This window comes from Giraffa tippelskirchi, chromosome 4, assembly GCF_054371585.1.
Source record: "Giraffa tippelskirchi isolate mGirTip1 chromosome 4, T2T-mGirTip1v1.2.pri, whole genome shotgun sequence".
In the NCBI taxonomy this organism is placed as follows: Eukaryota; Metazoa; Chordata; class Mammalia; order Artiodactyla; family Giraffidae; genus Giraffa; species Giraffa tippelskirchi.
The window spans coordinates 124,019,666-124,032,454 of record NC_137278.1 but is presented as its reverse complement, the minus strand read 5'-3'; the positions used below and the strand labels follow the sequence as shown (position 1 = coordinate 124,032,454).

The 12,789-nt window shown below is 39.1% G+C and overlaps 1 protein-coding gene across 4 annotated transcripts in view; it reads left to right on the top strand.

The window, feature by feature from the left end:
• LOC145546142 (uncharacterized) overlaps nt 1-12,789 on the top strand; it is a 482,768-nt gene that overhangs the window by 375,605 nt on the left and 94,374 nt on the right. For all 4 annotated transcript variants that reach the window (XR_014082551.1, XM_081592133.1, XM_081592132.1 and 1 more), the window contains 2 exons: nt 9,315-9,390; nt 9,473-9,537. Coding sequence is in view for 3 of the 4 variants with exons in the window: in XM_081592133.1 (XP_081448259.1) it covers nt 9,315-9,390; nt 9,473-9,537 (141 nt within the window). In the remaining variant the exon portion in view is untranslated. The remainder of the gene's footprint in view (nt 1-9,314; nt 9,391-9,472; nt 9,538-12,789) is intronic.

Below are 12,789 nucleotides of genomic sequence, written 5' to 3'. Positions count from 1 at the left end.
CAGGGCACATAAGTAGAGACTGATGGACCTCAGTTCCAAGCCTGGCTCTGTTATTTACTAGCTGTGTGACTTGGAGCAAGTTTCCTTAACTTCCGTAAGTCTCTATTTATTTCACCTATAAAGTGAGTACACTAATACCTGCCTATTACAAAATAATCCAGGGTGCTTTGCACATTGCCTGACACATGGATAGTGCTCTTCCTGTGACAGTTAGTAGTACTGATTGATATCTGTATATCATACGTGTGTATGTCAGAATTTAACCTCTCCATGGGCAGAGCTGCCTACGTGGCACTCAGCGTATCTCATCAGTGTCCCAGATGAAACGCTACGCTTGTTTTGCTGTGTTTGGGGTTCACCAACAGAAGGTTTGTCCAGCTTTCTCTCAGAAATATGATTTTCAACTCAGCCTCTCTTTTATATTAAAGTAAGCACTGTGACCAGATGGTCCCTGTTCTGGAGTTCCAGAATGACATTAAAAATGAGTGGGCAGAGGGATTTTATTAGTCATTTGTTGGCATCAGAGCAGCCATTTCCATGAAATTATAGGACAATGACAAAATTAAAGCAGCTTAGGCTGGGCTTCGGAAAGCTGGTCTCTGTCTGCAAATACTCACAGGTCAGGAATGTGGAACAGGGGCAATAAATTGAAGAATTACTGCCTGACGATCCCAGGTCCTTTTGGCTGAGAAGCCAAGACCTCTCTGGAGTTGGGCCCTGAGGAAAATAGTCTAATGACAGGAAATACTGCCATGCTGACGGAGGCCTGCAACACCTCAGGTTTATGGTAAGCATGACGCCACCAGTGGAAGGAGGTAGGTCTTAACGGGCTATGGGAAACTGCCCATGAGCTAGATCTAGTAGGTGAAGAGAAGCAAGAATCAAACCTGGGACTTGAAGCCAGTGCATCCAGGTAGAGGGTCCTGTTCAAGTCTTCCCTAGCTGGCGGGTGCCCCGCTTACGCTTCATCACCTTGGAGCCCACCTCCTCTCTGTCCTCTCATTCCTCAATGAAGCTGCCTCCCCACCCCTTTTACCCCCTCCTCTAGACTACCTCCTCCCCCCACCCCCACCCCCTGCCCAGCTTAGGATCTCAGAAGCTAATGACAGATACAGTGGAACAAATAAATACGGTGCATAGAGACTCCAGACCTGAGTTCTGATCCTAACTCCACCACTTGCTTATGCAAAAATGGGAATGAACATCTCTCACCATTCCAGTTTTCTCACGTTGAATAGCTTCCTTTGCATTAACAACAACAAATTCCTCTCTTGGTCTGTAATTTCCATATGTGATTGTTGGGGGGTTTAAATGAAACAATATGAAAAGCATCTAGTCCCTTGCAGGCATTCAATCGACATTAATTCAGTTCAGTTGCATTCAGTCGCTCAGTCGTGTCCAATTCTTTACGACCCCATGGACTACAGCACACCAGGCCTCCCTGTCTATCACCAACTCCTGGAGTTTACTCACACTCATGTCCATTGAGTCGGTGATGCCATCCAACCATCTCATCCTCTATTGTCCCCTTATCCTGCCTTCAATCTTTCCCAGCATCAGGGTCTTTTCTAATGAGTCAGTACTTCGCATCAGGTGGCCAAAGTATTGGAGTTTCAGCTTCAGCATCAGTCCTTCCAATGGATATTCAGGACTGATTTTCTTTAGGATAGACTGGTTGGATCTCTTTGCAGTCCAAGGGACTCTCAAGAGTCTTCTCCAACACCATAGTTCAAAAGCATCAATTCTTCGGCACTCAGCTTTCTTTAGAGTCCAAATCTCACATCCATACATGACTACTGGAAAAACCATAGCTTTGACTAGACAGATCTTTGTTGGTAAAGTAATGTCTCTGATTTTTAATATACCGTCTAGATTGGTCATAGCTTTTCCTTCAGGGAGCAAGCATCATCTTTTAATTTCATGGCTGCACTCGCCATCTGCAGTGATTTTGGAGCCCACTCCCCCACCCCCCGAAAATAAAGTCTGTCACTGTTTCCACTGTTTCCCCATCTATTTGCCATGAAGTGATGGGACCAGATGCCATGATCTTAGTTTTCTGAATGTTGAGTTTTAAGCCAACTTTTTCACTCTCCATTTTCACTTTCATCAAGGGGCTCTTTAGTTCTTCTTCACTTTCTGCCATAAGGGCAGTGTCATCTGTGTATCTGAGGTTATTGGATCTACCTTCCCCTTATTATCCACTGGGGAACTTTAGGAAAATACCCAGGGACGGGAAGCATAATTTTCACTGTCATTGGCCTAAATTTTGGCCTTGCTCATAACATAGTGGAAAGTAAAATGTCTTAGAATTCCAAGGAACATTGCCTTTTGAGATTTTTTTCCAAAGCCAAGTGAATATCAAATTTGAATTGTCTGCTCTCTGAGCTCAGATTTTTTTGATAGCAACTGATTTTTATTTTTATATCAGGGTATATAGGAAGTAATTAGTGAATTGAAGGAACTTCTTTCTTAGCAACCATTTGATATTTGCTTGAATAATTTTCCAACTCTTTCCATGTATAGTTTCACTCTAAATCCACAGAAAAGAGAATAGTGAATGCATCTTGGTTGAGATCTTATGTCTCCTGAAAAGCTTTTTATGATTATCTTCAAGATATGCATCTTCTTTTCCAAAAGAAAAGACATAGAGATGATTAGAATCCGCTTCTCCTAAATATTATCCATTTCTTTAGCAGCTCTTAAAATTTCTAAAGGGGATAGAAAGCCTGCTTTTGTATATTTTGGAGAATGACAGGGAGATAAAAACCATTTACAAGTGACAAAATGATTGTATTAACTTTTCAGACTGCCTTTTCTTTAAAATCTCATGTTTGATTGATTCTTAAGTACCTTGGTTCCAAGGCAGACAAGGGTCAGTCAGCTGTTGTTCTTCTCAGACAGCATTTTAGTGGCATCAGAGTAACCATCATTTTTTGTGCGATAACTTCACCATGGAGCTCCTGTCTGCACACTTCAAATTTCTGAACTCAATAGCAATTGATTAAATGCTAACTAGACTTATTGTGGTGATCGTTTTGCAGTTTTTACAAATATCAAATCATCATGCTGTACACCTGAAGTTATATTTAAATTATACTTAAAGAAAAAAATTATAATGTATTTTTTCCTTTACCTTATATTGTACTCTGGTCTCTATTCAGCTTATAGAATAAATCATATTTTAATGTATTTGAAAATTTTTGTTAGAATGATGATTAGGTTTTGAATGAAGGAAAAACATTAAAATTTTTAAAAAATGAAAGGGCAGGTAATGAGATGTAGCAGGTAAAAGTTAAATTCAATGTGTGGTAAAAGGGAAATTGTTTTAGGATGAAGAAGAGGAAGAGAAGAATGTCATAAAAGTAAAAAAAAAATGTAGAATAAAAAACAAATATTGTATATTAACACATATATATGGAATCTAGAAAAATGATACTGATGAACCTATTTGCAGGAGTGGAGATGCAGACGTAGAGAATGGACTTGTGGACACAGTGGGAGAAAGAGAGGGTGGGACAGCTTGAGAGAATAGCATTGAAATATACACAGAACCATGTGTAAAATAGATAGTGGAAAGTTGCTGTATAACACAGGGAGCTGAACCTGGTGCCCTATGATATCCTAGAAGGGTGGGATGAGGTGGGTGGAAGGGAGGCACAAGAGGGAGGATATATACATATATATATATACTTTATAGCTGATTCACATTTTTGTATGGCAGAAACCAACACAACATTGTAAAGCAATTATCTTCCAATTAAAAATTTTAAAAAAAATAAAAAATAATAATTATAACACCAGAAAGGTATTAGAGTGGTAGATGCCCTAGGTTCTCAGTGGAGATCTACCCATGCTAGCTGTGTGATTTTTAAAGAAATTACTTAGCCTTTCTATCTTAATTTTGTTACCTATACCGGAGATGATGTGCTAATAGCATCTAATAAGGTTATAAAAGGAGTAAATAAGTTAGTGTCTATCACATAGTAAGTACCATATAAATCTTTGTTAAAGTAGAGATAATAATGGCATAGTAGGTATTTGACACAATGCATTTGTCAAAACTCATACAAATTTACAGCACAAAGAGTAAAATTTATGAACCACTCATTACATGATAGGTACTTTCTACACATTAACTTTATAACTCCAAAATAACAGGTACCAGAAAAAAATGCCACTTATAATGAATCAACTAAAACTAGGGTCTTAAGTTTCATAGTGAGGAGTAAAACCATTTTGAAAAACAAAACTAAAATTATGAAATTAACTTTATTAAGATGCACATTTAAAAAATGTATATTATGCATGTATATTCATGTGAGAGTTCTTAGAATAAACAAGTAACAAATCAACTTGGGTTTGTTTTAGCATCATTTTTGCAACCAAAACGTATGATGTCACAAAATGGCATTGTAAAAGCTTTATCTTAAAGAGGATATTTTTACAAAAAAAATTTATGACTTGCTTAATTTTCCCAATATTTCCCTTATCTTCTGATGTTCAAGTCGTTCTCTTCTGAAGAAACTGTCTTGTCACCATCCTTGTCCCCCACGAAATCCAACTAGATCACCTCACTTGTTCTTTTTCTGCCTTTGACTTCCAGGGCCTTTTTTTCCCCTCCCTGCTTCTCTGATTAACTTCATTTCATTATGTTTGGTATTATAATTAGTTGTTTAAATGCCTTCCCTTTGCCAGAAAATGATATTAAGAACTGCAACAATGTCTAAGCAAGCTTTATGTTCTCTACAGCACCTAAAGTGGTGCCTTGTGTTCAGTCAGCCTCAGTTTCCCCCTTTATAAACTAGAGGAGAGACTTCCCTGGTGGTCCAGTGGCTAAGACTGTGCTCCAATGCAGGGGGCCCAGGTTTAATGCCTGGTTCAGGAACTAGATTCCACATGCTGCAACTAGGAGTTTGTCCACCACAACTAAAGATCCCTCATGCTACAATGAAGATCAAAAATCCCATGTGCCACAACTAAGACCCAGAGCAGCCAAATAACATTAAAAAAAAAAAAAAAAACTAGAGGAGAGTAACAAAACCTGAAATTCCTACTTCAAAAATTACTATGAGAACTGATGAGACTGTCCTGTCCACCAGGCAGGGCCAGAAGACCATTGGCACTTTTCCTAATTTTCCCTGAAAATGTCAATACCTCTACTTCATAAGCCATGGCAGGGAGAGTTTAGAACTTTCCTTTTCCAAATAGAGCAGGTTAGTCAATACATTTCAACCTACATGCTCATGCCAATATCCTGACCTCTGACCTCTGAGGTGCAGCACCGAGAACAATTCTAGGACCAATGGGAGAGAGTGCCATGATGAGATAGAAATGTATGCCATGACTTTAGGATTGGGAACTGATGGTGTATGATCTGTAATCTCAAAATATTGCCACCAGCGGTTACTCAGCCCCTGAGCATGCATGCTACTTCTCACATCAAGGAGAAGAATTGATTTCCTTGCCCCTTGAATCTGGGCTGCCCTTGTAACTTGCTTTGACTGAATTTGGAGGTAGTGATATGGGACTTCAGAAGCTAAGCCTTGAAAGAGATGAACAGTTTTTGCTTCCTCCCTTTTAGAAGCCAGATGTCATCTAAGAAGTCTGACTAACCTGAGGCCACCATGTTATAAGGAAGCCCAAGATAGCCATGTGGTGAGAGAGGGGCCATGCTGAAGATCACTGAGGTGCCTGTCATCTGAGGAAAGCCTTATTGGACCTTCGGGCCCATTGAATGCAGCTGAATGACTCTAGGTGACACCATGTGGAACGAAGAGCCAGCCAGATGTGTGCTGCCCAGGCTTCTGCCCCACAGAGTTATCAAAAAATGGCTTGCCTGGTGGCTCAGACAGCAAAGAATCTGCCTGCAATGCAGGAGACCTGGGTTCAATCCCTGGGTTGGGAAGATCCCCTGGAGAAGGGAATGGTATCCACTCTAGTATTCTTGCCTGGAGAATCCCATGGACAGAAGAGCCTGGTGGGCTACAGTCCATGGGATCAAAAAAAGTCAGACACTACTGAGCGACTAACACTTTTTTTTTACACTTTTAAGTTATTTACATATTGGGATGGTTTATTGCGCATCAATAGATAACTGAAATGTGGTAGTTTGACCAGAGTTTTACTATTTCTAAATTAAAGGGTACTGGTTAGCTCTCAGAACCCTAATCCAGGTAATCTAATTCAATTGCTTAGATACTGGTATATTTTAAACCTCTCCATCAGACTCTCATGTAGAATTAGAGTTCAGAATCACTGGTCCAGGTAGAATCGTAAGTGGATACCTGAATTAGAAAGTCACACTGAGCTGAAACAGGGATAAAATTCAGAAGTCATGAACATCTAGGATTAGCTGCTACTGCTAAGTCACCTCAGTCGTGTCCGACTCTGTGCGACCCCATAGATGGCAGCCCAGCAGGATCCGCCGTCCCTGGGATTCTCCAGGCAAGAACACTGGAATGGGTTGCCATTTTCTTCTCCAATGCATGAAAGTGAAAAGTGAAAGTGGATTGGCTAGATCAACAAAATAAAACAAAAAACTTCTTAGTCATTGACAACAAGCCTCATTATGTCCGGGAAGCTGCAAAGGTACAAACTGAGAAGAACACAGCAATTAGAGATAAAGGAGGAAACCAAAAGATAAAAGAACATTCCTCTTTTTTTTCTGAACAAATATAGTTTTTCTATTTTTTTTTTTTTCTATCTCAATTTTTTCTGTGTCTGTACTAAATGAAACTTACCTGGAGTTGGGTGACAAAGGTCTGCATTGCATTGCCATTAATGTCATCCTAAGCTAACTTTGCAGTGTGTTCATGAGTCCTCTAGGTCCTTATCCTCAAACTCAGGCCCAGTATCACCTGAATTGCAGCAAAATTAGCCACACAAACAACATAATATAGATGATAGACAGACATATTTTTTTGCCAAGATTTTCAGGATTGTAATGTTGTGCCTCATATCACATTTTCAACTGAGATTTGGATAGCAAAAAGGTTTGAGAGTTTTTGGTGAAAACACAAGAGGAAGGAGCTTAAGGCCCTCCGATGTGCAGAGTGCTATTAGATATATTCGAATTACACTGGCAAGTCATTAAGGAAGTATGTATGCCAAACCACACCATCAATTTCGAGATATTGACTCTAACAGAGATGTCAATATTCTGGTCACATCCGCAGAGTTTAACCTCAACTAATGTCTGCTGACATATGACACTTTGCCTACCCTTTAAACCATTTATATCTTTGCTTTAGGCCAAATGCATTCTGTCCCTATTGACATATAATTAGCAAGTACTTGAATCTAAAACTGTAAACATAGAAGAAAGAAGGAAAGAAAGAAAAGAAAGTGCTGTTTGCATTGGAGGCATGTCTGCCTTTGAAGCTTCGTATTTCAGAAGCTGAAATAAGAGTCTCCGGTGGTTTTGATTATAACCGTTGCTATGTGGTCCTCCAGCTTTCCACGTGTCCAGTTGGCTGAATAGCGCTGATTAGTGAATGAATATGACAGAGGAAAGCCTAGAGGTCTTTCAGCCCCCGGCCACTTTCCAGGAGGGGAAGAACATGCTCTGGGCCAGGCACATTCAGTCTTCGGATGTGTTAATATGAAATACTTTCATCGCTCCAATTTCCACTCATGTGGATTTTTCCTGGCTCCAGCTCAGTGACCTGATTCTCTCATTTTCCCCCCTCTGAGAACATACTTTTTCTTAAGTTATTTTTTCTCTGAAATCCACACCGCCTCTCCCCTCTTCTCTTTTGATTTCTTATTCAGCCTGGAAACTACCTCACCAGTTGTAATTAGCCTGAATACTGGAGGGAGTGGGGAGGGCTCTCCATGGGAAATAGCTGAAATAAAGCAAGATTCCTTCTTCTAAGACTCGAGAAACCCAGACCTATGGAAGCTGATTAAATTGCTCTTTGCTTTTTTATCTATTGTAAAGCACCAAACTCCGATGAGGGCCTATTCTCTCTGTTACTTTATAAACTTAATTGATCCATACCACACATTCTTAACTTGTTAGGAAAGATATATGTTCTAAAATACTTTTCTGGACAAAGTAAAGAGCAGAAATATACAATTCTTAAGTGAAAACAGCTTTCTGGATTTTTCTATCTGTCTTTCCTGTGTGTCTATTCTAAATGAAGCTTGCCTAGAGTTGGGTGACAAAGCTCTTCATTTACTTCCCACTAATATCATCTGGCACTAATTTTGCAGTGTGTTCATGGGTCCATTAGAACTTTACAAATATTATTTCTGTGAAAAAATTATCTTTCCTATGTTTTCACAAATCAGTTTGTCATTTTTTAAAAATCATAATAGCTATGATTTCTGCATGCTCTGCTCTGTTCAGCTTTTGAACTACTTTTCTCCAACAGTCACCCCAATAACTGTGAAAGTAGTTATCAATATCCCCATTTTACAGATGAAGGTCTGAAGCTTAGAGCTAAGTATATAATAATTTGTCCAAAGGGGCACAGTTAGTGTCAGACCTGAGTTTCAAACCCAGGACTCGTTAGCTCCAAACCTTTATACTAACCACTACGTTAAATTGCCTTTCAAAAACACGCATGACCAGCTTGAAAACTGTTAAGAGGAAGAGAAAAACAATTTTCTTTTTAAGAGCAGGAAAGAAAGTAAAAGTAATGAAAAAGTTCCCTTTTTGAGCATAGTAGGAGGGTAATAGAAGAGAGCACGAAGGAGTGGCTGTTTAAACCCAGGACAGGGCAGGGCAGAAACACTTTGGTTTACACAAAGCTAATTTAATACAGGAGAGCATGTTATCTAGGTAGCCAGTTTCCAAGAATAGTTACAGGCAATGCCTGTAAAACTGTGTTGAAAAACCGGTTGCTGAATTTGATGCAAACTCCGTCTAACTCTAATAAATAAGAAATCACTGAACTGAAGTGTAATCTCCTTTATCAATTGGTAGTCTTTGGAGAAGATATTGTCTTCTCCCTCTTAATAAAGAAAGCATAAAATTCTAGTCTGCTAACATAAAATTTCATACACTTTCTCTTGACCCTTTAATAAGGATAAAAACAAGAACTGTAAAGACAGAAGCCTACTTCATCATGTTTACACATTCCCCACTGCATGCTAAGACCATCATATTTTATTCTTTTATGTATTTTTCAGATTCTAAAACTAATATCTGTATAATTATTAGATACTGATTTTAAACATCTCTGGTGATTTGTATTAGTTTATCTAAATTGATGACGACGATAATGGGCACTTGCCATGATTGCATTATTGACAGATACTCTCTTTAGTCAGACGTGACTAAAGTGACTTCGCACACGCACTCTCTTTAGATCGAGGACTCCTGATTGAACAGCCTGTTACATTGACACGAAGAATACCAGGAACTTGCTCCCTGATCTGCATAAGGTAATTATTTTGAGTGTTCAAAAGACATTTATGGTTGCAACCTCTTGGGTTTATCATTGATTTAGCTCCTGATATTTTCCAGAGCTGAGTTTCCAAAGCACCTAGAGCTGAGAGTTGGCTGGCTGGCTGGAACAGACTCCCTAAGAGGTACGTGAATGAAATCACGGGAGACCATGGTTACTGGTCAACGGACACACAGCAACCTAAGGGAAACGTAATTGTGTTTTACTTTTGAGGATCATGTCAAGAAGATCTTTCACTTTGTGACCAGGGCACTGAGACCTTTTTTTTTTTTTTTTTTCAATTTCCCGTAGCTTAAGGGCTTTTCATGCTGCATTAAGTATCTGTGGTGTTTAAATAGCATTATAGCCTATTAAATCCACGATCCAGAAAATAGGGAGCTAGATAGACACAAAAGAGTAATTCGTAAGAACAATTTTTTATAAAGTTATTTCTCTTTAAAATAGAAAAAAGAAAGCCTTTATGTAAAGTCGGAATTTGGGTCTTTGAGCCATTGATAAGTGGAATGTAAACGGGAATTTTTTTCAACTGTTTCTACCTAATTTCCTCTGTCACATGTTTTTGGCTTCTTATAGCAAATGTGGCTGTGGCATTACATATTCGAAGCATTAGTAATCATTGCCTTAGAATTCATGACTTCTTACTTTCCATGCTGAAGTTTGACCACACCTGTGTACCTAGGACGCAGTGAGAAACCTTCTCACTGCAATAAAAATAGCTTCAACCAGGGGCTGCTCTAATTTTGCTTGGCTTTGGTCTTATGAAATGACTCACTTAACACTTTTTAAAACTTCTCCCCACATATTGAATAAATAAAATGTAACTGAATCACTAATTTGCAGTAACTGCACTAACTAGATCTCACTTGGAAATATAAAGATTGCAAAATTTTATGCTCTAAAATGAATCTTTTTTTTAATGGGCCCTTGGAAAGTCACCATTTGACTTCTGGACACAGTGTTTCAGATTCCAGTGTTAATTTTATTAAGCAGTATAATCAGAAAGTCACTTGAATCATCATGTAATAATTTGTGCTTCTGGACCTTAATAGTTATGGCTCTAAGAACTCAATGTTCAAATAATTATTCCAACAAAGAGAGAAATAACAAACTTAGTGTTATTCAGACCCCAAAGTAACTCACTTTAGTGATTCTTACTTTTTAAAAATGTAATCTTAAAATAAAGAGAGAGAATAAGGAACTAGGCATTTTTGGAGACTTCTTACAATGGTGAGTTGGTAACTTTGAAAAGTTGAAAGGAGGTAAGAGACATTTTACTTAATCTTACAAGCACATAAACTTTACAGGAAGGGGGTAAAGCTCCTAATTTCTATAGATCTTCACTCTACTCTTTAACAAAATTGAACTAGTTGTACTGAGGGATCTCACCATACAGTATGGAGAATAATTTATGTATCATTTAAACACAAAAATAGTATAAAATATTCAGGGAATAACCCCAAATATCTACAGTGTCACAACACCGTGTATAATACACATCATCCATCACCTTTCCTTTTTAAATCCCATTTATGAGTGTTACTTTTTCTGTTCTAAATGGCGTGCATGCATGATCAGTTGCTTCAGTCATGTCCAACTCTTTGTGACTCCATGGACTGTAGTCCACTAGGCTCCTTTCCATGGGATTCTCCAGGCAAGAATACTGGAGTGGGTTGCTGTGCCCTCCTCCAGGGGATCTTCCCAACCTAGGGATCAAACTCACATCTCCTGCATCTCCTGTATTGCGGGTGGATTCTTTATCCACTCAGGAACCAGGGAAGCCCAGTCTAAATGGTACTCATATTCATTTATATGAAAGCTTTCCTTCATGGATTATAGTTTCACATTCATTTGACAAATATTTAATGAGTACCTCGAGCTGGGTCGTATAGAGGATGATGAACATGGCTCAGCATTCAGATGGCTCACTGAGTAGTTGCAGAGATAGAAATAAAAGCCAATAGTCGTAACTGTGAAAAATGTTATGAGAGTATTAAGTATTATGGGGTCCTAGGAGAAGGAAGGTACTATTTGGGCCTCTCCCATTCTCTGTTATAAACACTCCTTACAAGCTTTCACACTCACCAGTCCTCATTCTGTTCTTATCCAGGACAACAATGACTCCCACATTGCTGAATTTGGGTCATGTCTTAGTCCTCATCTTGCTCAATATGTCAGTAATATTTCACACAGTTGTTCATTTCCTCCTTATTGAAAGACTTTCTTCACTTGGCTCCTGGGAGGCCACTCTTGCTTCATTTCCTGTCTCCTGGTCACTCCTTTTAAGTCTTCTTCTTCTTTTTTTTTTTTATAAATTTATTTATTTTAGTTGGGGGCTAATTACTTTACAATATTGTAATAGTTTTTGCCATACATTGACATGAATCAGCCCTGGGTTTACATGTGTTCCCCTTCCTGGACCCCCCACCCACCTCCCTCTCCGTCCCATCCCTCTGGGTCATCCCATTGCCCCGGCCCTGAGCTCTTGTCTCATGCATCGAACATGGAATGATGTTGTTTCACATATGATAATATACATGAGTCTTTATCTTCTCAAACTTTGAACATGGTGTACTTCAGAACTCAGTCCTTGAACTCTGTTCTCTTCTCCCTTTTCTCTAAGTGTTCCTACCTCATTTCAGGGCTTTAAATATCTATTTCAGATAACTCCCCAGTACCCACCCCTACCCATGATATTCCCACTGAACTCCAAAGCAGTTATGTTCTATAACAGGCTACCTGAAATTTTCACTTACAGGTTTAGCAGGTATCTTGCACGTAACATAATTTTTAAAAAATCTTGATTATTCCCACCCAATCTGTTCCTTCTACAGTCTTTGCCATCTCAACAAATGGGAACTTCATCCTTCCAGTTCCTCAGGTCAAAAGTTCTTGGCATCATCCCCGACTTTTTCCTTCACATTTTACCTTGCAGCTTAAGATATATTCAGGACCTAAAAACTCTTAACACTTCCCCTCTTGTCACCCTGGGAAACATTTGTCACCTGGATTATTGTAAAATGCTCTTATCAGGTCTTTCTGCTTTTATTCTTGCCTCCCTGTACTCTATCCTACACATGGCTAGGGAAGAGATCTTATTACAATATAAGGCAGATTATTTCAGTCTTCTGCTCTCTACCCTTCAGTGGTTTCTAGCCTTATTCTAAATAAAAATTAAAGTCCTTTCCATGGCCGCATGAGACCCTACAAAATTTTGCCCATAGCTACCTCTCTGAGCTCATCCCTCCCTCATTCACCTCACTCCAGTCACACTGGCCTCCCATCACTTCCTCTAGGATACCAAGAAGGCTCTGCTTTGAGCACTGCACTTGCTATTCCTTCTGCCTGAAATGCTTTTCCTACCACCACCACCCCTTCT